The sequence below is a fragment of the Pan troglodytes genome, chromosome 2 (assembly GCF_028858775.2).
Source record: "Pan troglodytes isolate AG18354 chromosome 2, NHGRI_mPanTro3-v2.0_pri, whole genome shotgun sequence".
In the NCBI taxonomy this organism is placed as follows: Eukaryota; Metazoa; Chordata; class Mammalia; order Primates; family Hominidae; genus Pan; species Pan troglodytes.
The window spans coordinates 56,140,335-56,167,151 of NC_086015.1; the positions used below are offsets into that span (position 1 = coordinate 56,140,335).

General features: G+C 48.2%; 1 protein-coding gene across 15 annotated transcripts in view; it reads right to left on the reverse strand.

The window, feature by feature from the left end:
* The window catches only part of POC1A (POC1 centriolar protein A), a 79,630-nt gene that overhangs the window by 21,591 nt on the left and 31,222 nt on the right, over positions 1-26,817 (reverse strand). For 7 of the 15 annotated variants that reach the window (XM_063806806.1, XM_016941217.4, XM_016941220.4 and 4 more), the window contains one exon: positions 25,530-25,628. The exons of 4 other annotated variants lie outside the window; for them this stretch is intronic. In XM_063806806.1, the coding sequence (XP_063662876.1) occupies positions 25,530-25,628 (99 nt within the window). Of the gene's footprint in view, positions 1-34; positions 1,473-2,444; positions 2,486-15,842; positions 16,085-25,529; positions 25,629-26,817 lie in introns of all 15 variants that reach the window. 4 more of the 15 variants (XR_001713356.4, XR_010155598.1, XR_001713353.4 and 1 more) reach the window with 3 other exon arrangements.

A 26,817-nucleotide genomic window follows, 5' to 3' on the forward strand; every position in this document is an offset into this window, starting at 1 on the left:
GGCAGTGTTCCCACATCTGGGTCCACACACATACCTTTCCAGGCAGAGGCCTTAAGTGGGGAGTGGAATCAGAACGCCTCGTGATCCAGGCAGGAAGGGGCGTGGGGAGGAGGGCAGGTAGGCCAGTGAGTGGCCTCAGCCTGCTCTTGGAGCCCCTCAGGGAGGCTAGCTGCCTCCCATATCTTCAAGCAGCTGGCACCCACCAGCAGGCATCCAGGTGAGTCCAGAGATGCTGAAGCCTGGCCTGGGCCTGAAGTCCCTCCTCTTCCTGGTCAGCTCAACTCTAATTCCCCACCCTTCAACATGGGGATGTGCCAGGCTTCACAATGCCTTTCCCAGGCCCAAGAAGCTGTGGCCCAGAACTTGGTGGAAGTGTGTGTGTGGCGGGAAGAGGGGTGTTCCAACCCCACCCTGGCCCAGATCCCCTGGAAAAACAAAGATTTCTGTGTGCATGTCCCAGGCTGGCACATGGCTGGCAGGAATCAGAATCCACAGGAAAGGCACCCCTGGGCTGCTTCAGGTAGGACTCCAGGAGGTGAGGGGCTTAGTGTTTCTGCGTAAGGCCCTTCAGCCCCTAAATTCAGCAAAGTCAGCTCCTTGCCTTATGCACAAAGGCTTCTGTGGACCGAGGAAGTGCTGTGCACATGTTCAGTGGGCGGGATGCTGGAGCCAAGGGTGTCCAAGGGCAGGGCTGGTCTTAGAGCCTGCAGTTCCTCTGTGGACTTGTTCCCGTGGGAATGTGGTTCAGCACATGGACCCTACCTGCATGTTTTCCTTTATTAGGTAAGTATTCTATTCTCATAGATCACAAACTTTCAAGGGCATGCTGATTTGAACTTGGAAAAATGCTGGCCCTCATGGTAGCTACAGGAGAACTTGAATGTGAGACATGAGCCAGAGGGATGTTCTTGACAGCATGAGCAGCACCGTGTCCACACGCCTATCATCAGCATGTCGGCCACTTCCGTGGCCATTTCTAAGACTTCGGCCATCAGGGCTGGGTCTCTTCCAGTCCTCCAGGAATCAATGTGCTTCAGATCTCAATGCTTACCCAGAAGCCCATCCCAAAAGGAAATTTCAGAAGTCCACCAGCCTTGCCAGGAGAGACTTCAGCCTACCACAGTGGCCCCCAGACTAAGGCAGTTCTGTCAGGAGACACAGCAGAGTGCAGTGGTGAGGAATGGTGACTCAGACAGTCACTGACCAGCTCTGGGCCTCCATTTCCTCATCTATAAAATAGGGATGAAGACTGGGCCAGTCCTTCAAACGGCTGGGCTGTGAGAGGTGCTTATCTGAAGCTACCAGCAGGCCTTTCTTAAGAAATGTTCAGTGCTGTGCCCACTCCTTCCAGAGGACCCCCTAGCAGTGCAGACACACACTCTTCCACTGGAGGAAGGGTGTGAGCAGGGAACTCTTCTGTCCCACAGCCAGCATTGTCATGGAATGGGCCAGAGTCTGGTGCTGCTGGCTGCCTAGGAAGGAGGGAATGGAAAATGTGAGTTTCTGCAGAATGGCCCAGAAATGGACAGTGCTGAGCTCAGCCTCTGGAAGCACAGTGGATGCTGCAGGGAGGCAGGGTGAGTACCACTGACTTTAGCAATAGAAACCCTCCTGGATGAGCCAAAGCTGAGCCAGCTCCAAGGGAGTATTAAAGACAGCAGCCATGGCGCTCCAAGCTGGAGAGGTGGCCTTTACAACAGAGGGTTGCGGCAGCCACCATGTTTTCCCACCTATACCACACTTTCATGGGCTGTCTCCATTTGACAATAAAGAGAACTAAGGCTCAGTCAGAAAACGACTGTCCAAAGGTAACCAGCCTCAAACTCTAGGGCTGCCTTGAGCCATTTCCCTGCCTCCTTGCCCACTCCCATCAGAAAACATCACAGCACTTAACACTCCACCAGTCCAGCAATTGCCATGGTTTACTTGCCATCCACTGTGTGCCCTCATTTAATGTCACCTCACTTAATACGTGTAACCTCACTTCATCCTTATGATGGCCCTTCCCAATAGGCATTATTAACCTTATTTTTCAGATATGGACCCTTGGGCTCAAAGAGGTTAAGTAACTTGTTCTAAGTTACCCAGCAAATAACAGAATTGGGATCTGAACCCAAAGTGCAGGCTCTTCCCGGACATGAGACAGCCTCTGGCAGGTGACATTGACTGCAGCTGGGCTTCCATGTGCACAATTCCTCTCCAACGTCCCCATGGAGGCCTCTGAATCCTAGGTCTAATGCTTTTTGCGTCGCTTCCCCAACCCAGCTGCCCTGGAATGATTGCCCAGCACAGAGCTGAACTCAGAGCAGGCCCTCCACAAACACTCAACACCTCAAAGAGCAGGGCCCACCGAGGTAAAATTCCTGTGTAATGAATCCTCCCCAATGTCTGCACTGCAGCAAAGGGCCAGCAGCCCCACCCCTCACAGCTCTGTAGCCACTCACCTGCATGCCAGCACTCTGGAGCTGTGGCATTTCCCTGAGAGCTGGGCAAATAAGCAAGAAAGCAGAGATAAGAAAATGACACACAAGAGTGGGAAGAGACAGTCGTACCAGAGCCATGAGTAATGACAGTGGCAGAATAACCCAAGCAGCATTTAAATGCAAAAGTCACATCAGCATTTTGTCTGTTCAACATCAAAGAGTCCTAGGGGTTTTGCCTGGTGGTTCTCAGTTAAGTATAACATGAATAAAATAACACAAAGAGGCCAGACACGGTGACTTACACCTGTAACCCAACCACTTTGGGAGGCCAAGGCAGGTGGATCACTTGAGGACAGGAGTTCAAGACAAGCCTGGCCAATATGGTGAAACCCTATCTCTACTAAAAATACAAAAATCAGCCAGGCATGGTGGTAGGCACCTGTAATCCCAGCTACTCGGGAGGCTGAGGCAGAAGAATCACTTGAACCCAGGAGGTGGAGGTTGCAATGAGCTGAGATCACACCACTGCACTCCAGCCTGGGCAACAGAGCAAGACTCCGTCTCAAAAGAAAAAGTAATGCTCACTAAAATAACAACAAAGATTAATCCACACATATACTCGTATAGGCCTACACCAATTCAACAACATTTCACTTTTGCCAAATATAAACATCTTAATACCAAAACAAAAAAAGGTGACTCTGAAGAGATGGCTCTAACTTTGGGAAATATCACTTGGGGTCTGCAGGTGTCTCCTCTCATGCCACCCTGGGGTCAGACTCTGGCCTCTCACAGTTGGTTAATGTGTTGCCCACCTCAGTTCCTGTTTCCTCTGCTGCCTGCTTTTCATACACCACCAGGAGCTCAGCACTTCACACACAGTAGGAATTGCCTAAATGTCTGTGGCTGATACTCAGCTACCCAGACACATGAGGAACCAAACCATAACATTTCATTAAAAACAAAAGAAACAGCTTGTAGATCTTCCTTGTGACAAGAAATCAACCCATCTGGAGTTGACTTCTTGAGAGGTCTCTGAATTGACCGTGATCTCACTCTTCCATCAAGATACAAGTATGGATAAGGAGCTGCTGCCTAGGATATATAAAGCTGGGGAAAGTGTTAATTCCATCCTAACAAGAAAAAGACTGACAATCTAAAAGAATCATAACTTCTCTTAAATCAGAGAGCTGAAGTCACAGAGCAACCAGTAGCCTGAAATCTAAGGAAAGACAGACACTTCCAAGGAAAATAGAAAGTGAGCATCAGCTGTGGGTCACCTATGGCAAAGCATGAGGAGAAGAGACACCAAATGCCATACGAGTGGGTAAGTTACAGTTTTAACAAACTGCTGGAGACCAAGCGCAGACTAGGGTAAGAGTGCAGAACCCCCAGGTGCCACAGACACAAGTAGAGCTTGCACCCATGCACAGGTTCTCCTTCACAGACCTCCACTGGGCTTTCATGACAAAAAAAAAATGGGGGCAGAACAGTAGATGGAAGAAAACCGTTCTTGGAGGTGCAGGCCTAGGAGAGGAGAGTGAGTAAGGAAAGGTATGAAGCCCTGCCAGGACCTCTCCCCTGTAGAAGAGCATCCTGAAGCTACTAGGGAAAAGCAAATATAAAAACACCTCTTCCCTTGAGGGAGAGGCAGGAAACTATCCTGAGCTGAGATTATCAAGGTCTCCTTTGAATGAGGAAGGAGCAGGACCGCTAAGAATGTCTCACTTTTGAGACCCAGGGAGACAGAGTCTGCTTAAGACTGAAGCTGGGTCAAGACAACAGGGCCCACCCCAACCCTCAGCAAAAAAAAAAAAAAAATATATCAAGCACCAAGCAATAAGCAACAGCAGCCTATCTAGGGAGGAGGGCCAAGAACATGGAAAAAAGCATGCCCCTCTGAGGGGCACGCCCACAGGGCTGGCTGAAAGGTGAGAGTGAGGAAAATGACTGAGAAAATCCTCCATCAACCAGACCTCATCCTAGGTACGTTAGGTAACACTAAACTAAGCTCAACTCCTGATAAGACTATTTACCTCAGTCTTTACTGTCCTAAGCATGATGCCTGGCATTTAATAAAACATTATGAGACACAAAAAGGCAGGGAGAAAAAAAACCCCACTGTCAAGAGACAAAGCAGTCAGTAGAAGCAGACTCAGATGACCTAGATGTTGAAACTATGAGATACAAAATTTAAAATAACTATGATTAATATGGTAAAGCCTCTACTGAATAACACACATGATCAAATGGAGAATTTCAGCAGAAAGGCAGAAATTATAAGAAAGAGTCAAATGGAAACAAAAGAAATAAGAAACCCAGTAACAGAGAAGTATGGCTATAATGGGCTCAATGGGAAAATAAATTAGTGATCTTAAAGATAGATCAATTCCTCAAACTGAAACACAGAGGGATAAAACAGAACAGAGCTTCCATAAGCTACAAGACAATACTGTCTCTAATACATGGACAATTGGAATCCTAGAAGGAGAAGAGAGAGAAATTAGATATTTCTTATAATACAAATTTGCTGGTAAAAAATTGTCAGCTTTGGTTTGTCTGGAGGGGAAAAAAAAGGTCTTATTTCCCCATCATTGCTAAAATATTTTTGCTAAGTACAGAACTTTGGGTTGGCAGTTTTTCTTTCAAACTTTAAAGATGTTACTCTTTCAGTTTGTATAGTTTCACGAGAATTCTTCATAATTCTTACATTTGATCCACATATATATGTCTTTTTTTCTCTGGCTACCTTCAAGATTTCTTTCTTAATCCTTGGTTTTCAGAAGTTTGAATATAACTCATCTAGGATTTTGTTTTGTTTTGTTTTTCTCCAGCTTGTTTGCTGTTTCTCTGAGCTTCCTGGAACTATGGTTTGATGCCTTTCATTATTTTTTGAAAATTCTTGGCCATTATCTTTTCAATAGCACCAAAACAACATGAAGTATATATTATTAATAGTTTCCTAGGGCTGCTGTAACAAATTGTCACATTTGATGGCGTAAAACAATCTAAATTAATTCTCTCACAGTTCTGGAAGTCTGAATCAAGGCAGGGCCACATTTCCTCTGGAGGCACTAAGGGAGAATGCTGCCTTCCCTCTTTCAGCTTCTGGTGGCTCCATAATTCCTTTGCTTATGGCTACATAACTCCAATCTCTGCCTTTGTCTTCACATGGCATTCATCTCCTTTCTCTGTGTGGCTCTCTTCTGTGTGGCTCTTCTAAGGATACTTGTCATTCAATTTAGGACCACCAATCCAAGACAATCTCACCTTAAGATTCTTAATTACATCCACAAAGATCTTTTCCCCCAAGTAAAGTCATCTTCACAGTTTCTGGGGGTTAGGATGTAGACATATCTTTCAGGGAGGCTCCCATTCAACACACTACAAAATGCTTTAGTATAAATCTAACAACATATGTGCAAAATGTGTATGTTGAAAACTACAAAACACTAATGAGAAAAATTGAAGACCTATACCAATGAAGAGATATATCATGTTCACGTATTAAAGGCTCAATGTTGTAAAGATGTCAATTTCCTCCCAAATCACCTATAGGCATCAAGAAGTTGATTCTAAAATTTACACAGAAAGGCAAAGGAACTAGAAAAGCCAAAATAATTTTGAAAAAAAGAATAAATTAGAGGAATCACACTACATGATTTCAAGACTTAGTCTAAAACTATATTAACGAAGACACTGTGGTATTGGTAAAAGGATAGACACGTACATTAATGGAACAAAGAGAATCCAGAAACTCTAGACCAGTATCCGGCCAGTTAATTTTTAATAAAGGTGCACAAACAACTTAGTACAGACAAGTTAGTATTTCCAACAGTTGATTAAGCAACTGAGCATCCACATGCAAAAAAATGAACTTCGGTACATACCTTGCACCACATACAGAAACTAATTCAAAATGGATCATAGACCTAAGTGTAAAATCTAAAACTGTAAGGCCGGGTATAATGGCTCATGCCTGTAATCCCAGCACTTTGGGAGGCTGAGGCAGGTGGATCATCTGAGGTCAAGAGTTTGAGACCAGACTGGCCAAAATGGCAAAACCACATCTCTACTAAAATGCAAAAATTAGCCAGGTGTGGTGGCGGGCACCTGTAATCCCACCTATTAGGGAGGCTGAGGCAGAAGAATCGCTTGAATGTGGGAGGCAGAGGTTGTAGTGAGTCGAGATTGTGCCAACACATTCCAGCCTGGGCAACAAAGCAAGACTTCGTCTCAAAAAATAAAAATAAAAAACAAAAACCAAAACCTAAAACTATAAAACTGATACACATTTTTCCTGTAAAACATAGAAAATCTCTGTGACCTTGGGTTGGGTATATTCCTTAGATATGACACCTAAAGTATGATCCATAAAAGAAAAAATTGATAAAATGAACTTCAAAATCCAAAACTTCTGCTCTTTGAAAGAGCAGAAATGTTAAAAAGGATGCTCTACATCATTAATCATTAGGATAATGGAAGTTAAAACCACAGCGACATACAACTATATGCGTATTAGAATAGCCTAAAGGTAAAAAAAAACTGATCATGCCAAGTGTTGGAAGGGAGGTGGAGCAACTTGAACTCTCATATACTGCTGGCACGAACGTAAGATGGCATAACCATTTTGAAAAGTTTGACAGTTATTAAAAAGCTAAACATACACCTATTATATGTCCCAGCCATTCCACTCCTACGTATTTACCCAAGAAAATGGAAGCATATTTCCATAGAAAAATATGTACATGAACGTTCATGGCAGCTTTATTTATAATAGCCAAAAATTGCAAATAGCCCAAATGCTCACCAACAAAACAAAACTGTGGTATATCCATTTGATTAAATAAAAAGGAATGAACTACTGATACATATAACAATGTGGGTCAATCTCAAAATAATTAGACTGAGTGAAAGAAACCAGACCAAAAAGAATACATAACTGTATAATTCCATTTATATCATAGTCTAAAAAATACAAACTAATCAATAGTGACAGAAAGCAGATTAATGATTGCCTGGGGCTGGGGGTGGAGTGAGTAGATTGACTACAGAGAAGCAAAAGAGAACATTTTGGGATGATGGAAAGATTCTATATCTTGATTGTGGTGGTGGTTACATGACTGTTTCTGTCACAACTCAGAGAACTGCTCGCTTTCTAAAATGGTGAATGTTACTATTCGTAAATTATAAAGCCGGACTGAAAACAAAAAACATGTGGTTACAACTAAAATGTCCTTAGGGGACCAACCTACCCATCACAGGACACAGTTGACACCGTCCATCACTGCCACTCTGCCCTCAAGGTGAAAATCACCAGCTCTCCACTGGGCATTACCAATGGGCCAAACCCAAGGCTGAAGACCCCAGGTGAGGCCCACAAGGTCCATCATCAGTCTGGGAATTACATTTTCCAAATGCAAAGCCAGAGTCATAACTCAATGCAGTTCAATTCCCAAAGCCCCAGTTTCCCAGTGGAATTTGAGAGAGCCGCAGAGATTCCCAGGCAGGGCCTCCCAAGCAGCAGCCATGCAGTCCATGGAGTGTCAGGCCTCCACTGCTTAGGAGTCTGTACACAGCTTGGCAGTCAGGAGCAAGGTCTGCACACAGCTGGTCAGCACGCTGGAGCTTGAGCAGAGATGGAACACACCCCTCTTAGGGGTTGAAATGGACAATTCTTAACACCTGCTCAAGGTGGAACTTTCTACTTTTCTTTTAATTTCTAACACTGGACCATGCCCTTTGCCCAGCCCGCTCCTGAAACTGAAACTGTAATAAACAAAAGCATCCAGGAACTGGTCCAAAGCTTGATTCTAGGCAAGAGAGGGGAGAAGAAGGTGACCTGGGGCCAAGAGCTGGACTATCTCACTCACCCTTCCTGTACAGACCCAGGTGAACAGCATGTCTGACCACTGCTCACCGAAAACCAAGGCACGTCACTACATTTCCAAAGCAGGGCTGCCCTGTGCAAAACTGGAAGAAATGGACACAAACACACCCCCATGATTAAATATTTTCAACTGAATCTTCGATTGGACTGTTCACTGTACAGCCTGCTAACTGTGGATGAGGAGACTCACAGACACAGATGTTTCTTAGTCCTGGCCTCAGGCCTTTGACAATTTGCCTTCATGAAAAGTTGACAGGCAGCCATGTCTGTCTACCTCCATGTTTGCTAAACCTGCCCCTGGGGAGGGAAGCAGGGAACACACCGAGCTCACGTGGACTCAGCCTCATGTCCATCTTCTCAAGAGGAAAGGCACGGGCGTTTTCTCAAATCAAAGCTCAAAAGAAGCCTATACTGAATACACCACACATATCTGCAGACTAGATACACTACAGCCTTATTTGTCCTGTAATTTAGGGTTCTGGCCTAGAATCCAACAGGAGAAGAAACTTCTGATTCCAAACATAGCCCTGAACCCAAGAGATATTCTGCTTTCCTAAAACCATCTAACTTTTGGCAGTCCTGCCAGTCCTGCCTCCAGGCAGCCTGAGCATGAGGGTGGGGTTTGGTCCCACCTCTGGCTTTCATCTAGGGGGTATGAACATGCAGGGTGCCTTTTCACATTCCCCATGCCAGACTGCGAGTAGGGCAGGTGCTAGGTCATTTTTGAAAGTTCAGGCCGGGTGTGGTGGCTCACGCCTGTAATCCCAGCACTTTGGGAGGCCGAGGCAGGTGGATCACGAGGTCAGGAGATCGAGACCATCCTGGCTAACGCGGTGAAACCCCGTTTCTACTAAAAATACAAAAAAATTAGCTGGGTGAGGTGGCGGGCGCCTGTAGTCCCAGCTACTTGGGAGGCTGAGGCAGGAGAATGACATGAACCTGGGAGGCGGAGCTTGCAGTGAGCCGAGATCGCGCCACTGTGACAGAGAGAGACTACGTCTCAAAAAAAACAAAAAACAAAAAAAAAGAAAGTTCAGAGACATGGGGCCTGGAGGTCCACAGTCCACACGGTAACCTCCAAAACCAAATCAGATGCTCCACAACTACAGATCACAGTCAGGCCTCAGAGCCACCCCTTGACCTCAGGCCCCTGCCTATGGGAAACCAACATGGTGTCCTTTGGATTAAAACTTGTGAAGGGGCCAGGTGTGATGGCATGCACCTGTAGTCCCAGCTACTCATGAGGCTGAGATGGGAGGATCACTTGAGCCCAGGAGTTGGAGGCTGCACTGAGCTATAATCCAGCCTGAGTGACATTGCGAGAGATCCTATTTCTAAATAAATAAATAAAATAAAAATCGTGAAGGGGTTGAGGGGTAGGTCTAAAATGAAGGATGGGGAATCTGCATGCCTGACCAACCCCTGGATTCCAGGCCTTGTCACACACAGAACCAGGACCACAGGCCATCTCCCCATCCCCTCTCAGAAAGTGGTCCCTTTGAGGCAGGGATCACAGGTGCCTGTCATCCTATTTCACCTGTGTTGCTCGCAGGCCTTGGGCATGTAGGAGATGCTGTATGCACAAACCAAGACTCTGTTCTCCTCACCCAGGCCCATGGCAAGATGGAGGACCTGCCCCAGGGCTGTGATGGCCACTCCTGGGCTTGACCCCCATCAATCTGCTGACTCCCCAGCCTCTCTCTGCAAGCATTTCCAAGAATTTTCCCCCACACAAAGGGGTGATTTTTCAAAACAGTGAAAGGATTGCCTTGATAGGCAAGAAATGGCAAGTTATTTGGTGTCCGACATGCCCCCAGGAGGAAGAAGTTGATCTGAGAGGTCTATCTTACTGAAGTGACACACACAGGTGAGGGAAGCCAGGAAGAAGAGAGCGAGATGAAGCAGGGAGGTGACGGCTAAGTAACTTCAAACCAGCAGAGGCAGTGAGGAAGCAGCAAGAACATGCCTTGGCATGTGCGGTTCCTTCCCTGGAGGGGTTCAGAGCGGGCTGGAAAACAACCCCAGCCTTTAGAAGCTGGAGCCCTCCAGGTCATCACACTTGTTACAGTGAGAAATGCACACAAGGGTGTGGGGCAGCAAGGTGGAGCCGGTTTTAGGAACACAGAGGGGGAGGACTGCATGGTGGAGGCTAGGAAGCCTCAGGAGGAAGCAGGTCCATCCTGGGCCAGGCCCACACTCCTGCTGAGTCTGTTCTGGAGTTCCTGGAGCAGATGCACCTCTGGAGCATCCTCAGAAACCACCACACAGGCAAGCAGGCAACCCGCCCTGCCCAACACCTGTGTGGGAGCATTCCCTCTCAACACACACCTGCTTCCTTGAGGGCGGCTCTGGTTCAGTTCAGCTCCATGTACACTCCCAAGGGCTCACTACGAGCTGGTGCTGAGTATCTTAGGGTTATCTACCCAATACCTGGAGACAAAAATGCCTACCCTCCCACAGCACATACCTGAACCGAGGTACCCTGGTAGGGAGATCAAGGATTCCGATAAAGCCCAAGTGCTGACTGTAGATTTCTTTTATATTAAACTGCTTTGAACTAATTTTAGAATTGGAGAAAAGTTGCAAAAAATAGTACAGAGAATTTCCATATATCCCTCTGCCAGTGTTAATGTCTTACATAACCATAGGACAATGATCAGACCAGGAAACTAACACTGTGACAATACCAATAACCAAAATAGGGACCCCATTTGAACTTTACCAGTTTTTCTACTAATGTCCTTAGATCCTGATGTTCCAGAATTCTACCGATGCATTTATTATGTATTTAGCCTCTTCCCATCTGTGTCAGTTCCTTAGTCCTCCCTTGTCTTTCATGACCTTGACACTTCTGAAGAATATTGATCAGTTATTTTATCAAATGTTCCCTGACTTGGGTTTTATCATTAGATTCAGGTTATAAATGCTGGACACCACCAGAAAAGTGATGTGCACAGTATCACAGGGTTCACATGGAAGGGCTTATTACAGGGAATGTTGACCTTGATCAATGGTGACACTGACCTCTCTGCCAGGTTTCTCCAATGCAAAGTTACTATCTTTCCTGTGTAGTTAATTTTTGGGGACTGTGGATTTTTGAAAGGGAATGTGTTGCTGTCATTACAAACTCTGTGTGTCAGCTCCGCTTGCAGCTGCCCCACAGATGAGGCATCTAATGAAGACGAGCGGCAGAGCCGACATCTCTGGGAGACGCCACAGCTCTCAGTGACAAAGAGGAACAGTAGCGGTTTATTTATAGATCCACTTGAAGACAGCTCATTGTAACTACTGGAGTTGAATTTTTAAAACCTCGGAACAAAGGCTGGCTATTTTAAACTCTCCTTGCACTTAGTTCAATGGAGAGTGTTAGAGCCACCGACCACACCCCAGGCATCACTCCCAAGCTCCGTAATTCATACTTTGTGCAGCATCACAGGACACGAGCAAAGCCTGCCAAGATAGATAACCAGGACTGGCTCTGCCCAACCCGCAGAAGCAGCAGCCCTCCACCAGAGCCCTCAGAGCCACCAGAGCAGATCAGCCAGAGCCCTCCACCAGCAGCCCCACGATTCCCAGGGAGGAGTTGCAGAAGGCTGTGTCCCATGGGGTCAAACAGCCTCTCCTTTCCTGGAAAATGAAGTCGCAGACAGCTGTTATGAACCAAGGTTACATCACGTCTTCCCTTCCCTCCCCCTGCAGGCTTCAAAGACAGCCAGTGCCCCCCAGCGGATGCCTGGCCCAAGATAGCTGGCAGTAGCTAGCCCACCTGTGCCTGACCCACCTCCAGGAAGGAGCGAGGAGCTCACAGTACCAAACTCTCCTGGAGGACATCACGAGTGTGGTGTGAGCCCAGACGCGCCCCCTTCCCCAAGCCCAAGACAGCTCCAGGCCAAAGCCCCCTCAGCTACTCCGCCTACCAGAACCATGGGTCGGGGAAGGGGGAGCAGAGAACATAGGTTTTCTCAAAGCTTTCCGCATCCTTATTTGAACAATGACACAATGTGGGAAAATGTGAATGTGGACTAGATATCTGATATGAAGGAACTATTAATTTCATTGGATGTGATAAGAGCACTGCTATTATATAACTAAGAAATGGCCTTATTTGGAGTAAAAAATGATATATCTGGGATTTTTAAAACCACTCAAACTCTTCTTTAAAATGTGGGGGAAACAGATGAAATGAGATTAACAGAATGTTGAAGCTAGGTGAGTAGTACATGGGGTTTGTTACATTATTCTATCTTTTGTGCTAGCTTGAAATTTCCACAATACAAAGGTTTTTCTGTTTTGTTTTGTTTTGTTTAATTAAAACAAACAAACAAAAAAAAACCTTCCTGGTGACTGAAAGGAGCTGTGGAGCTGAGGCCAGGCGAGTGGGACTCCAAGAGGAAGCTCAGCCACAGGATCACCTCCACTCTGGTGTCCTGGGATTTGCAAGCATAGGAGGCAGATGACTTTGTCTAAGTCCACGGAACGTTCTGACCAGCCTTTAGCACTGCCACAGAGAAAGCCCCTGATGGCAACGAGTACTCAGCGAATCCTGCAGCAATGTCCGGACCTTCAAAGAAACTAATTGTAAGATAATCTCCATGGAAACCATCTATTCTGATTTTTTTTCCATGGCAACCAATAAGAACATAAACACAAGCACTATCCAACACCCTTACACCACATGGCAATGCTGCTGTCCAATCTGGAAAATATAAACCACAAAGGGTTTTTTTCCATTTAAAATGAAAAGAAGTTCTGAAACTTCTAATCTAGGCATGCAGACTCTACCACCCTCTGTTGCCCCGCCACTGCCCACACCACCCCATGTCATCTGCCCCCCAAAACTGACAAATAAGGCCAGAAGGTAGCTTCCTTCTTTTAGTCTGAGACCATCAAAAATGCCAAAAGGAAAGACAGCCTGCCTCTAGCCTCACACACTCAACTTATGCTGCCCACAGACGTGAGAATGCTTTGACTTCCTGAGCATTTTTTATGTGTCAGACACATACTGAGCACCATGGCAAGAGCAAGGCCCCAGCCCTCCAGGGAGAAAAGTTAGGTCTGTAAATAACAGACAACAGGAGAGCGGGGCTGCTCCAGGTAGGAGAGTGCTCCAGGCAGGTGGAGCAGGAAGAACTCACCAGCTGCCAGCCTCCCAAGGAAGCCTGCATGGAGGAGGTGCCATCTGGAAAGAGACTATAAGGATGAGCGCAACAACACTAGGAGCAGTGAATGGTGGCCCCAAAAATCAGTCAGACTTAAGCGACAGGTTTATTTCTACCTGTGGCTCATTTATTTCATTTTCAGGTTTCTGAGCTTAAAAAAACAGAATGAAAACAAAAGAACAAAATAAAAGGGAAGAAAGATCCTTAAATGCCAAAGCCCTCGGTTCTTGTGCACCCTCTCTGCTTTGCAGCAAACAATTGTTACAAGACGATTCTTGTGGCCTCTGTGGGCTCTCCTGTGGAGAGGTGATGATGGGGCTTTAGACTGCCTGTCATCACTATTGGCAAAAAGGCAGTGTCATAGCAGTGGCCCCAGTGTGTGAAGCAAAAGGTCCTTCAAGGCATGCAGCCTGGCTCTGCCTGGGGCCATGTGTGCCTTGTAGGAAAGCATCACAGTGTTGAGACTCCACTTTCTGTCCTGTGACTCAGGTTCATTTCCCCACATGCACATGTGGAATCTCCAATAACCCTGAGCCCAAGCTTTGGCTGCCAGGGGAAAAGGAAAACTCAAAACAGTTCTGGAACTCTCGAAAGAGATAACGAAGCTCTCAAAGGAGTGTGTGTGCCTGGGTTTATATGCCAAATGTGTACTGATGCACGCAGAGCTGGACCCAAGGGCCTCCAGCCTTTGTCTGAGTTCCTGAGTCAGGTTGCTCTGTCTTCCTGATACTGTGATTGTCTTAATATGCTTTTCCCTGGATGTCTGAGAACACACCTCCCATTGGTTTAAGTCATTAAATAGGCCTTCCTTCCTCAACATCATGCAACTCTCCTCTGGAGAGGAACCTACTTGCTTTTAGAATGGATGGAAATTTTTCTAGTGACAGGAAACACCATTAGCCCCTCAAGGGGGCAGTTCAGAGAAGGGAGTTCTGGCTTCCACTCCAACCTTGCCACCTCTACCCTAATCGCTGTTTCAGGGCTTGTCTCTGCTCTTGCTACCTGGAGGCACCTCTTCAAGAGGCTCTGCAGGCCGGGCACGGTGGCTCATGCCTGTAATCCCAACACTTTGGGAGGCCAAGGCGGGCAGATCACCAGAGGTCAAGAGTTTGTGACAAGCCTGGCCAACATGGTGAAACCCTGTCTCTACTAAAAATACAAAAATTAGCCAGGTGTAGTGGCAGGTGCCTGTAATCCCAGCTACTCAGGAGGCTGAGGCAGGAGAATCTCTTGAACCGGAAGGAATAGGTTACAGTAAGCCGAGATCGCACTATTGCATTCCAGCCTAGGCAAGAACGGCTAGACTCTGTCTCAAAATTTAAAAAAAAAAAAAAAAAAAAAAAAAAAGAGGCTCTGCAAATAAGACCTTCATCTGGGGTTCAAATGTTAAGCCATATACACCCAAGCCATCTCTGGCTCAGACAGAGACTCTCACCCATCTGCTTCCCTAAAGCCTAGCAGGCTGTCTGGAGGATGGGAGCTGGCCTAGGCATCCACAGGTGCAGGGTGAGAAGTGGGAGACAGGACATCAAGACAGCAAGGGAGACACCAAGGATAACACAGGAGACAGGTGGCCTGGAGAACACAGATTCAAGAATAGGTGACTGGACTAATGGCAGGAGTACTAAGGGGCAGGACAGAAGCTGGGACAGAACAACAGGGCAGGCAGAGGCTCACAGCAGAGCCACAGCAAGTCCCATCTTCCTTACTACTGATGTCCTCAGCTGGTAATAAAACCACACGCCTGCCTGTCTGGTTGTAAACAGAGGCTCGGTAGATGCCTTTGGGTTTAAAGGGCCCACGGGGCAGCAGTGGACTTTCTTTCTTGCTTTCCTTCTTTTTGAGACAGGGTCTCACGCTGTCACCCAGGCTGAAGTGCGGTGGTGCAATCATAGTTCACTGCAGCCTTGAACTCCTGGGCTCATGCAATTCTCCCGCCTCAGCCCTGAATAGCTGGGACTACAGGTGCATGCCACCAAGCCTGGCTGGGCTTTCTTTAAACAGTACACTGAGATTAGAACTCAGGTTGGCTGGGCGTGGTGGCTCACACCTGTAATCTCAGCACTTTGGGAGGCCAAGGTGGGTGGATCACCTGAGGTCAGGAGTTCCAAGACCAGCTGGCCAACATGGCGAAACCCCATCTCTACTAAAAAAGTACAAAAAATTAGCCAGGTGTGGTGGTGCATGCCTGTAATCCCAGCTATTCAGGAGGCTGAGACATGAGAATTGTTTGAACTCCGGAGGCGGAGGTTGCAGTGAGCCGAGATCGCACCACTGCACTCCAGCCTGGGTGACAGAGCAAGACACTGTCTCAAAAAATACCAAAAACAAGCAAACAAACAAACACACAAAAAAGAACCAAGGTCATACCCTTTTCCTCTTCTGGAAAGCAGCAGACTACAGTGGGCTGCGAGGGACACTGATTTTCTTATTGCCTCTCCCAAGCTGTACCCACGACGAGTCATAGAAACTTCGAAGATAAAGAGACTTTCTTCTTCCCTTAATTCCCCTGCCCAGGATGCCATAGTCACAACAGGCTAGACTGTTTTCCAAAAGACCAGTGGTTCTCCAAGTGAGTCCCTGGATCAGCAGTATCAGCATCACCTAGAAATCTGTTAGAAATGTGAATTCCCTATTAAATCGGATACTCTGGATATGAGGCCCAGCAAGCTGTGTTTTAACAAGCCCTCAGAGTGATTCTGAGGCACACTAAAGTTTGAGAACCACTGCAGGAGGCTTACTACGATAACTGTCAAATGTTAAAAGGCCTGTCTCTTCACCATCACTGCCTGGGAAGCCCAGCTAGCATCTCCTAATGGATTTCTGCAAATGCTGTCCTCATGCTTATCAAAGGCAACTCCTCCCCCATTGGAAACATAGTAATTATTTAACATGTACCTAGTAATAACGTCAGTGGTAGCCTCTGGAAGAAAAAGGAGCTGGGACCCTGCCCTGGGCCTGGGTGGCCCCACTTCCAGGAGCACTGGCATCTTTGGTGCTCCTGGATCTTGCAAACACCACATTACTCACCAGCCACTGGCCAAAGGTGCTCTGTTTCAAGCAGGAAACATTCTACAAAAACTGTAGTTTGGGGCTGGGCACGGTGGCTCACGCCTGCAATCCCAGCATTTTGGCAGACCGAGGTGGGTGGATCACCTGAGGTCAGGAGTTCAAGACCAGCCCAGCCAACATGGTGAAACACTGTCTCTACTAAAAATAACAAAAGTTCACCAGTGTGGTGGTGTGCACCTGTAATCCCAGCTACTCAGGTGGCTGAGACAGGAGAATCGCTTGAACTCGGGAGGCAGAGGTTGCAGTGAACTAAGATCGCGCCACTACACTCCAGCCTGGGTGACAGAGAGAGACTCCGTCTCAAAAAACAAAAACAAACAAAAAAACAAAACAAAAACAAAACCTGTAGTTTGGTAACAAATATTGAATCTTCTTTATTTTTAGTATCCACTCTCTTCCCACTGAAACTAAGAAACCCAGAGCACTTTCCACGAATTCTATTGAGATAAAGGTGGAGGAAAATGCAACCCGAGTATGAAAGGGGGCATCTTATCTGGAGGCCTCTGCCACCCAAAGCAAAGGCTGCTGTGGCCTCTCTTCTGCAGGAAGGTCTTTTGCAGAGTGAGCCCATGAAATGAAAAATGCACAAAGGACGCAATGCAGAATGCTGGGGAGAAATCGGGGTGCAGAGAATTGAGACAACCTGCGTGAGGTTACAGGAGACACGCCACCTCAGGCTGGGTCCCAGCCTCTGCTCAGACGAGCATACTAGGGCAGCGCAGCTCTTACTGCCAACTAAGTTCTGGAAGTGGTTCTCAGAGCCAGAAGTTTCTAGTATCCACCTTCCACCTTCCTAGTGGGGCTGCCTGAAAATCCTTTCCAGGAAAGACATGCTTGTAAGCTGCCTTTTCTCATACCAGGAAGGTGCCTAGCCAGATCCCTGGCATCCCCCATGCTGTGCCCAGCCCCAGTACATCCCATGTAAACCGGAGACGCCCCACAGAACTGGAACAACAGGGTCTGCAGGGGGATTACACGAATGAGTACAAGGGAGGTGCACTTGACAGAGCATTGTGGGAATGTAGACACCAGGAGACCCTGAAGCAGCACTGACAGGGGTCCACACACGAGCATGCATGTGCACACACACAGGGGAAGGCACGGTTATCTGTCCCAGGGGTGAGGATGCTGGGCTCCTTTTTCCCACTGAGAAATGAGGAGACTCCCCCTTGCTCTTTTCCAGTCAGGGGTCTCTTATTAGCGTTCCTGCACTTCAATCCCAGAGACAAGGACTTGGCTGGGGCCCAGGCTATTCACCAGCAGGTCACCTCTGGGCTCAAAGTTCCTCCTCTGTGTGGCATAGGGGGCAGGAATGAATTTCCCCCAGGAGCCAGAGATGGGCCACCTGGTAAGTCCTAGGAAACATGAAAAAGAAAGTCCCCACTGTTCCCAAGTCATCCCATAAAGCCTGGCCCCGGCAAAGCCCCACAATAGCCACACGAGGTGGAATGGTGCCCCTTAGAAGAGGGTCTGCTTTGCCATTTCCCTCAAGCTCTCATTCACACCGATAAAAAGGACTGTGGGCAATGCCAGCTATTCAGCCAAAGGGTGTGAGCAAAGTGAGAGCCACAACACATTAACAGGCACATCTTGACCCCCAGAGATGCCCTGAGCCCAAGGGCACGGGCAGCTTGAGGCGTCGGGGGTTTGGGCTCCATGAAGCCATGCCTTTTCCAAGTTGGGTAACTTGCCTGGGCATCTTCTGACTTGCCTGCAGCAGGCAGGAAGCCAACAGTTCCCTTTAATAGTATTTTTTTTTTTTAAGAGATGGGGGTCTCACTACGTTACCCAGGCTGGTCTTGAACTCCTGGGCTCAAGCCAGCCTCTTGCCTCAGCCTCCCAAAGTGCTAAGATTACAGGTGTGAGTCACTGCATCCTACCAACTTTAATGGTCTTGAAAAAATTAGGTGCCAGGATTGGGGTCAAGTGGAGAAGGGAGAGGCTCTTCTCTAAGACATATAAATCTGGGGTTCACTCCTGCTCCAAACACCTACAACACCACTCTTGCTAAGAATCCGTTGAACCCACATTTCTCCCCTCTACAGAAAGTGAATGCCAAACCATAAATCTGTGTTCTCATTAAGCGACCCAAGTCCTCCCAAGTGAGAAGCAAATCTGCTGCAAGGTCTGAGGGCTAGTGTCCCCCAAAATTCCTGTGTTGAAATCCTAACCCCAAAGTAATAGTATTAGGAGGTGGGGCCTTTGGGAGGTGATTAGGTCATGTGGGTGGAGCCATCAGGTTTGGACTAGTGCCCTTATGAAAGAGACCCCAGAGATCTAGCTAGCCCCTTCCACCACGCGAGGACACAGTGAGAAGGAGCCATCTATGAAGCAGAAAACAAACCCTCACCAGACACTAAACCCGTTGGTGCTTTGCTTGGACTTCCCAGCCTCCAGAACTGTGAGAAATAAAATTTCTATATTTATAATCTACCTAGTCTATGGTATTTTGTTATAGCATCCTGAGCAGACTAACACATAATCTATGAGGCAAGGGATGAGAAAATACTTAACCAGTATAATGTACATTATTTGGGTGATGATTACACTAAAAGCCCAGACTTCACCCCTACACAATATACCAGGTAACAAAACTGCACTTGTACTTCTGAAATGTATACAAATAATTTTAAAAAATCTATGAGGCAGATGAGGTGGAAATGGGTCTCCTCTCCCTGTTTCTCCAACTCTCTAATTCCTCAGGCAAGGCACCTGGAGTGAGAACCCAGATCTTAAAAATCCACAGGCACCCAGGACCCCCAGATCCAAAGCATAAGGGAAGATCTAGTGCCAAGAATCTCTGGGCCAGGAATCAGGGTCCCACAAACCCCTAAGTGAATCCAACCCCTGTGGCAGTGCCCCAAAAACGGAAATGTGGGAGGTTAAGGACAAGCACAGGAGGTGGCTGGTGCTTTACTCTCAGTATCAGAGGAACTAGGAAGAAGAAATAGACCATCCTTCGGCACGGATGAGGCTCAGTTCAGATGTTCTCAACTGACCCAGCTCCCTCTTCCAGAGGACAGTTCAAGCACTGAGGCTCTGGGGATCCTGGGCATCTTGTCCTGAGGAATCCTGTGGCAGAAGGACAAGTCTGTTTCCACCCACTCACAGATCTGCTCTCTCATCTGGGAGCACAGGGGACTTGGGTCTGCCATCAGGAAACACAATTTTGATGCCTGCAAGGGTCTAGAAACCTCACTGGCCCTCACTACAATGACCTGCAGAGAGGGGTCAACGTGGAAAATTATAAGTGCTCCCATTATTGCCCACTGTCCCTCACCCCAGCAAGTTTTGAACACATAATCTCCTGGATTGGCTTTCAGTCAGGGAGGGGAAAAGAACCCTTTTTAAAGTAGCTAAAGCTTGGTGGGGCAGGCGTGGTAGTTCACACCTATAATCCCAATGCTTTGGGAGGCAGAGGCAGGAGAACTGCTTGAGCCCAGGAATTTGAGACCAGCCTGGACAAGACAGGGAGACCCTTTCTCTACAAAAAATTTAAAAAATTAGGCCAGGTGCGGTGGCTCACACCTGTAATCCTAGCCCTTTGGGAGGCCAAGGCAGGTGGATCACCTGAGCTCGCGAGTTCGAGACCAGCCTGGCCAACATGGTGAAATCCCATCTCTACTAAAAATACAAAATTTAGCCAGGCGTGGAGGTGCACGCTTGTATTCCCAGCTACTCGGGAGGCTGAGGCACAAGAATCTCTTGAATCCAGGAGGCAGAGATTATAGTGAGCCAAGATTGTGCCACTGCACTCCAGCCTGGGTGACAGCACAAGACTCTGTCTCAAAAAAAAAAAAAAATTAGCTGGGTGTAGGGGCACACGCCTATAGTCCCAGCTACTCAGGAGGCTGAGACAGGAGGATCGCTTCAGCCTGGGAGGTTGAAGCTGCAGTGAGCCACAATTGCGCCACTGTAGTTCAGCCTGGGTGACAGAGTGAGACCCTGACTCAAAAAAAATAGCTAAAGCTTGATGAGCACTTGTCATGTGCCAGGCAGATGCACCATGCATGAAATCCCACGAAGGAGGGCCCAGCCTCTCCCCAAACGACAGAAGAGAAAACCGTGCCTCACAGACGTCTGGCCACTTTCCTAGGACCACACCCTAGGCAGGGTAGAGAAAGGATTTAATCACAGGTTGGCTGGAAGCTAGAACCCAGGCTCTTAACCACAGATGAGCTTTCCTCCTTAAAATGAGATCTTGAGAGGTGAGTGGAGAAAAGCACTCAGCCCTAGAACTCAAGGTTAATGTGTGAACCGGACAGCAGCCAACCCTTAGAACTCAGAAAGTGGGGTTTTTTTTTCCTCCCGTTTCACTGAATTACCTAGAACTCTGTGTTCTCCTCCCACCCCACCCAGCGCAACCTTTCTTCCCCATTGCATAATGGGCCCTCAGACATTTGGAAGGAGGGCAAAAATAAGTCAATCAAGCAAATGCATTTTTGCTATTTAAAAAGTGGTTAAAAAATGCTTCTGTGGTTGAGCAGAAGTCCGTCCTATAGTGGCAGGGGTTTGGGAGGTGTTAAATTCAAGATCAGCCAAGATACAGGGGTCTTTATGCCTCGGGGTCAGGCCCCAAAGAACAGACAGCAAGAGGGTGGACAAGAAGAGAGGGGCCAGGGCTGTGGCAGGAACAGAGCTAAGCACTAGACCCTTGAAAACACGAGCACGGGCACCCAATGCAGAAAATTCCCAGGGGCTCCCATCCCTTGCCCACCCTCAAGCCCCTCTGGGAGGTGCTCATTTGCCTGCAAGTGGCTCTTCCAACCTTCCCCCAGCCTTGTAGCATGTCACAAGGCTGAACATGGAGCTTCTGTCCACCCTCAGCCCAGAGCATGGCCTGGAATCCTTCATCTGCAACCTTCTAAGTAGAGAAGGTTCCCCAGCCACAAGCCCTGAAATCCCTCCTCATGCACAACTCAGCCAAGAATAGAGGGAAAATGGAACCCATTATTCTCATTCTGAATGGCTGGGAAATGGCTTTTGCTTTTCAACATGAAATGTGCCTAAAAATAAGCTGTGAATTTCAACCAGAGGTTGAAAATAGCTCTGCAGTGAACAGAGCTCTATTCAGAGTGGGCTCAAGGACAACCTTCATTCCAAGATCTGAGAGCTGAAGTACTGCAGTCAGAGAAAGGGTCATGGGCAGGGGGTTTTCCTGGGCAGAAGGACCATCATAGGCTCACAGGGCTGCCCTTGCCGTGGTCTGCTAGTGGGTAAGTAAAGTAAGGGGTCCATGCAGGGTCTGCCCCTCTGGCTTTCGACTGCTACGCTGGAATGGGGACATGGTGAGGAATTCAACACCTACACCTGCCCGATGGGCTTCCTAGAATCCCCAAATGCCCAGGAGTATTTCACAAGGCTTCAGGGCCTGAGGCCCAGGGCGCAGACAGAGCTGATGTAGGCAGAGGATCATTAGATTCATGAGTTCTTGGGGCATGGCTATGGTGCCCATGAGCTCTTTGAGAAGTCGAGCCACACTGGTCAGCCACCAAACCACTGACCAGATATTCTCCCAGAGCCAGGAAAACCTTTAGTCAGGAAAGGCAAAAACACTCTCCAATTTTTAAGTGAAGAAAACCAAGTAGTTGCTAAAGGCAAAAGGTGTTTTTTTTTTTTTTTTTTTGGTTGTTTACCATCACCTCCAGAAGACTGTGACCAAATGAGATTCCTACAAAATGACTTCTGTTAGAAACCCAGGCTGAGACACCTGGGCCACTATTGCTGCTGCTGGTGGAAGCCCAAATCTGGCCCAGTTGAACAGAGTCCTCACACTCAAGGCTGCTGGAATAGTCCTCGTCCGCATGCCCAGGGCCTCTCCCACCTCATCCCCGTGCTCCTCCCACTGCTAAGACAGCCCCATCTCCAGACACATTCCCACACTCCTCCCACTGCTAGGTCAGCTTCTTTTCTGGGCTCCCCGCTGAGGCAAGACTTATTGCAGTGATTCTAAGCTGGGGACAATTCTGCCCACCAGAGGGACATTTGGCAGCATCAGAAGACTTTTTTTTTTTTTTTCCAGAGACAGAGTCTCACTCTGTCATCCAAGCTGGAGTGCAGTGGTATGATCATAGTTCACGATAGCTTCCAACTCCTGGGCTCAAGTGATCTTTCCGCCTCAGCCTCCCAAGTGACTAGGACTACAGGGGAGTGCCACCATGCTCAACTAATTTTTAAATTTTTTTGTAGAGACGAGATCTTGCTGTGTTGACCAGGCTGGTCTTGAACTCCTAGGCACAAGCGATCCTCTAGTCTCAGCCTCTCAAAGTGCTGAGATTACAGGTGTGGGCCACCATGCCTGGCCTAGAAGACATTTTTGGTTGTCACAACTTGGGTTGGTGGGAGGGTGAAGATGCTACTGGCATCTAGTGAGTAAAGGCCAAGGATGCTGCTAAATATCCCACAATGCACAAAACAGCCCCCCACAGCAAAGAATGATCTGGCCCAAGATATCAATAGTGCTGAGGGTGAGAAACCCTGGGTTACTGGGAAGGCCAGTACATGGACAGTGCTGGAGGGACAGAGGCTCATCGGACTCACAAGCTCCTGAGACATGGCTGCAGTGCTCCTGGGCTCCCTATGGGGCTGAGTCACTCTGGCCAGCCATAGAACCAGTCCCCAGATATGGTCTCAGTGCCAGGGAAGCCCTTGGGCAAGAAGGGCGAGAGCACACTCATCAGCTTCCCTTCCTATCTCAGAAGAAAACCGAACCACTGAACAGTGTTATAAAAAGTAGCTCTCCTCAGTTTGGAAAGATGAAGATCTTCTGGAAATAGACGGTGATGGTTGCACAACACTGGGAATATATTTAATGCCACCAAATTGCACACTTAAAATGGTTAAAATTGTAAACTTTGTGTTATATATATATATGTATCACAATAAAACAAGACAAAACAAACTAAAAACCTAGCTCTCCTCTTGGCGTGGGAGTCCTCAGATTAGAGAAGTCCTGAAGGTTGACACCACATGGCATGTGTGTGTCAGTGAAAGTGTGTCTGGAAGAGGACTTACATCCACTCAGGGTCTCAGAGGGGCTTATGACAAATAAGGAAAGAGGTCTGATCTGAACCAAGAATGATTTTAGGATTAACAAGTCACTTGGTGGGGGTCTCAAAGCTCTCATCAGAGCCTGCCTATGGGCGTATTCAGGTACCATGTGGAAATGTTGGTTTGGGAAGACCAGGTGTTTTGCCTGGGGCCACACATCCAGGGTTCAGACCCAGTTCTCTGACCCCAGGACCCACATCCTTTCCCCTATTTGAGGCCCACGCAGTGAGGGCCAGTGGGCAGAGCTGTGACTACAACTCCAACGTGAGTCTGTAGATAGTATGGGAACAAGTGGTTGCTCTAAGCACTGCTGAGCTGTTCACCCACTCATGCCCCATCCTGCCATGCGGGATCCCCCACCCACAGCTCTGGGAAGCAAAGGTGCTCCATACTCCATTGCTGAGCCAGGACCAAAGGAACAAGAAGCAATTCATCCAAGTTATTTTCCTAATAGCTATAAGAACATGGGATTCTCCCCCAGCTGGTAGATATTAACCATTCCCAAGCAGCAGATGTCAGGGCCCTCCCTTGAAATGGGGAAAAGCAGCCAGCAGTCCTCTGCCACCTGCAGTTTCTAGCTTTGCTCAGAGGCATCAGCCTGGTGGGCCCCCAGGTCCAGGCATCTGGGGAAGGTGACTAAACCCCAGGTGTCTCATCTGTGAATTGAGCAGTATATTTACCCACTCATTCTGATGAGATAAGGAATAAACAGGGTAGCGAGCATAAAAGGCCTTGGCTGTGGCTCACCAGAAGTGCCTAATAGAGAGAGATTCACAGGAAAGAGGGCAGGGACCTAGAGGTCTGCTGAGTCCCAGGGGGCCTCAACCCTGCAGTGTGAAATGCCTTTCTGGGTGGAAGATGAACTGGCAGCAAGCGTGCATCATGCAGCCCAGTCATCCCCCAACAAACCCAAAAGCTGAAAACTGGCCACGGATTAGCAAGTACAGAGGACAGCCAAGAGACCAGCCAGGACAGCAACCCTTGTAAGAAAAACCATAAATCCCAACTGGGCCAATGCCTAGAGGCAGCCCAGGACACAAAACGGGGGCATGTGTGTGTGTTGGGGTGGGGAGATGGAGGGTCTATCTGCTGCAGCCACAGAAGCCCCAGGATAGACTCAGGAGGCTTCCTAGTTCTATTCTGGGCCCCAGCCTTGACTCGCTGGAGGCCTTGGGCGAGCCGCTTCCTGTTGTTTGGGCCAGTATCCGTGAGGGGGAGGCCACACTCTCTCTATGGTCCAATGGAGAGACATCTAAAAAGCCTGTGGCCATAGGAGCTTAAAACCCTCAAGGTTCCACAACCTCGGCTTTAACATTTATTTCAGCCCAAGCTGAATATGACCTTATTTAATGAGACTGTATCAGTTATCAATTTTTTTCCCCAAATATTTATCAAAAATATTAACTATTTAAATTCAGGAACACTGAATATTCTTTTACGAACAGAGGTACTAAAAATGGTTTGTGGCTGAGGAACTTCCTCTCCATGGTTAGAAAAAAAAAGGGAGGGAAGTGAAAGCAACAGGGCTGGGCCTTTCCCACTTGTCCCAGCTGTGGCTTCAGGCCCTGAACCCTCTAGGAGCCCCACGTTTGGGTCCTGTGACCCAGGGTTCAGTATGGGACGGGTCCCTTGTCTCCTAAGGCCTCAATCAAACAGCACCATATGCCATGGCAACACGCTCCCACCAAATGGCACAGGCCTGGGGCACCCAGCAGCTTGCTGTAACAGCCTCTTTGTGTCTTATTCATTCACTCTAGATGGAAAACAAAGCACCACAACTTCCAAAGTATTTGGTAAATGAGAAGATCTTGCTAGGGTCCCTTTCCCGAGACAGGCCTAAACCTCCTCCCTCACCGTCTCCAAGCCCAGAGCTGTTCACCATGACCTAGCCCACCAGAGTCACAGAGCTCAGGACATGCCTGCCAAGCCACTTACCAGATTCCCCATGGAGCTGGCCAGTGTGGCTGGGGGCCTCGGCACTTTCGTGACTTCTCCATGATCAACAATATCAAAGTTACTCTTCCAAACCATCACCTGCCAAAACCAACAGGCACACCAAGTCAGGAGAAGAAAATCCCCTTGCCAGTCCTTCACTGAGGAAATGGGCTCAGAGGCCATGCCCAAAGTTCTGAGCCATGGTGGGATAGTGGTCCCCACCTGACACCCCAACTCAATTCCGGGACCTACCCCACCTCCCTGGGGAGCAGGCTTTGTGGACAGGCCTCAAGAGGACCTGGATGTGACCAGGATGGACTACCACGGCGTGACACCGCCAGGCCTTCGCACTTGCTGGTTCACCTCCCTAGGGTGTCACAGGCCCGAGCTTCATGGGGTTGGCTGCTTCGCAGGCTGAAGTGTCTGCTTCAACAGCACCACCTTCTCAGAGAGGCCTTCTGTGAATGTTTATCATAGCCCTCTATTTATTTCCTTCATAGCATCAGAGTAGGGAGTTATTTAATCCCCTTTTCATTGTTTATCATCTGCCTCTGAACTAAAATAGAAGTTCCTGCGGGCGGTGGCCTGGCCTGTTACACTGTGAGAAGTGGTTAACACATGGCCTCCAGGCCAAAACACTCCTTACTGAATGGCCTAAGGCAAGGGACTCAACCTTGTGCCTCAGTTCCTGCATCTGCGAGACCGGGATAAGTCTAGTTCCCATCTCATGGGGCTGCTGTGAGGCTCACAGGAGACAGCCTGGTGGACACGGGCACACAGGAAGTACTCAGCAACACACTCGTCATCCCAAGGCTAACTCAGCCATGAAAAACACGTCCTATTCCGGGTGTCCTCCTATCAGCAGGACCATGTCCCTCGGTTCCTTGAACACAGCTGAGGGAGGCACCTGGCTGGGGAGCAAGAGCGCTCCCTGCTGGAGGCTGCTGGCCATGCATGACGGTGTGCTTCCAGGGCCACTTCCAGGATGGCTGGCTTGGGTGTCACAAGAGAACTGGGGAGTGTGTGGCCAGTGGTCACCTGAGGCCACAGAAAAACCACCGTATCCACACAAGATGAACACTCCATATGCCCTGGACACCATCCCTGTCTGTCAGGACGCAGCTGTGAGCCTCGTTCTTCAGGAGGCTCCTCACCACTGTCTGAGCAGCTCCACTGTTTCCTCTCCCAGATGGATGGCGTCTAGGGTCGTGCACATATCACCTTAGAAACAGAACGTTAGCACACACACACCCTTGTTTACAGGGTCTTCATGTCACTGCAAATCTAA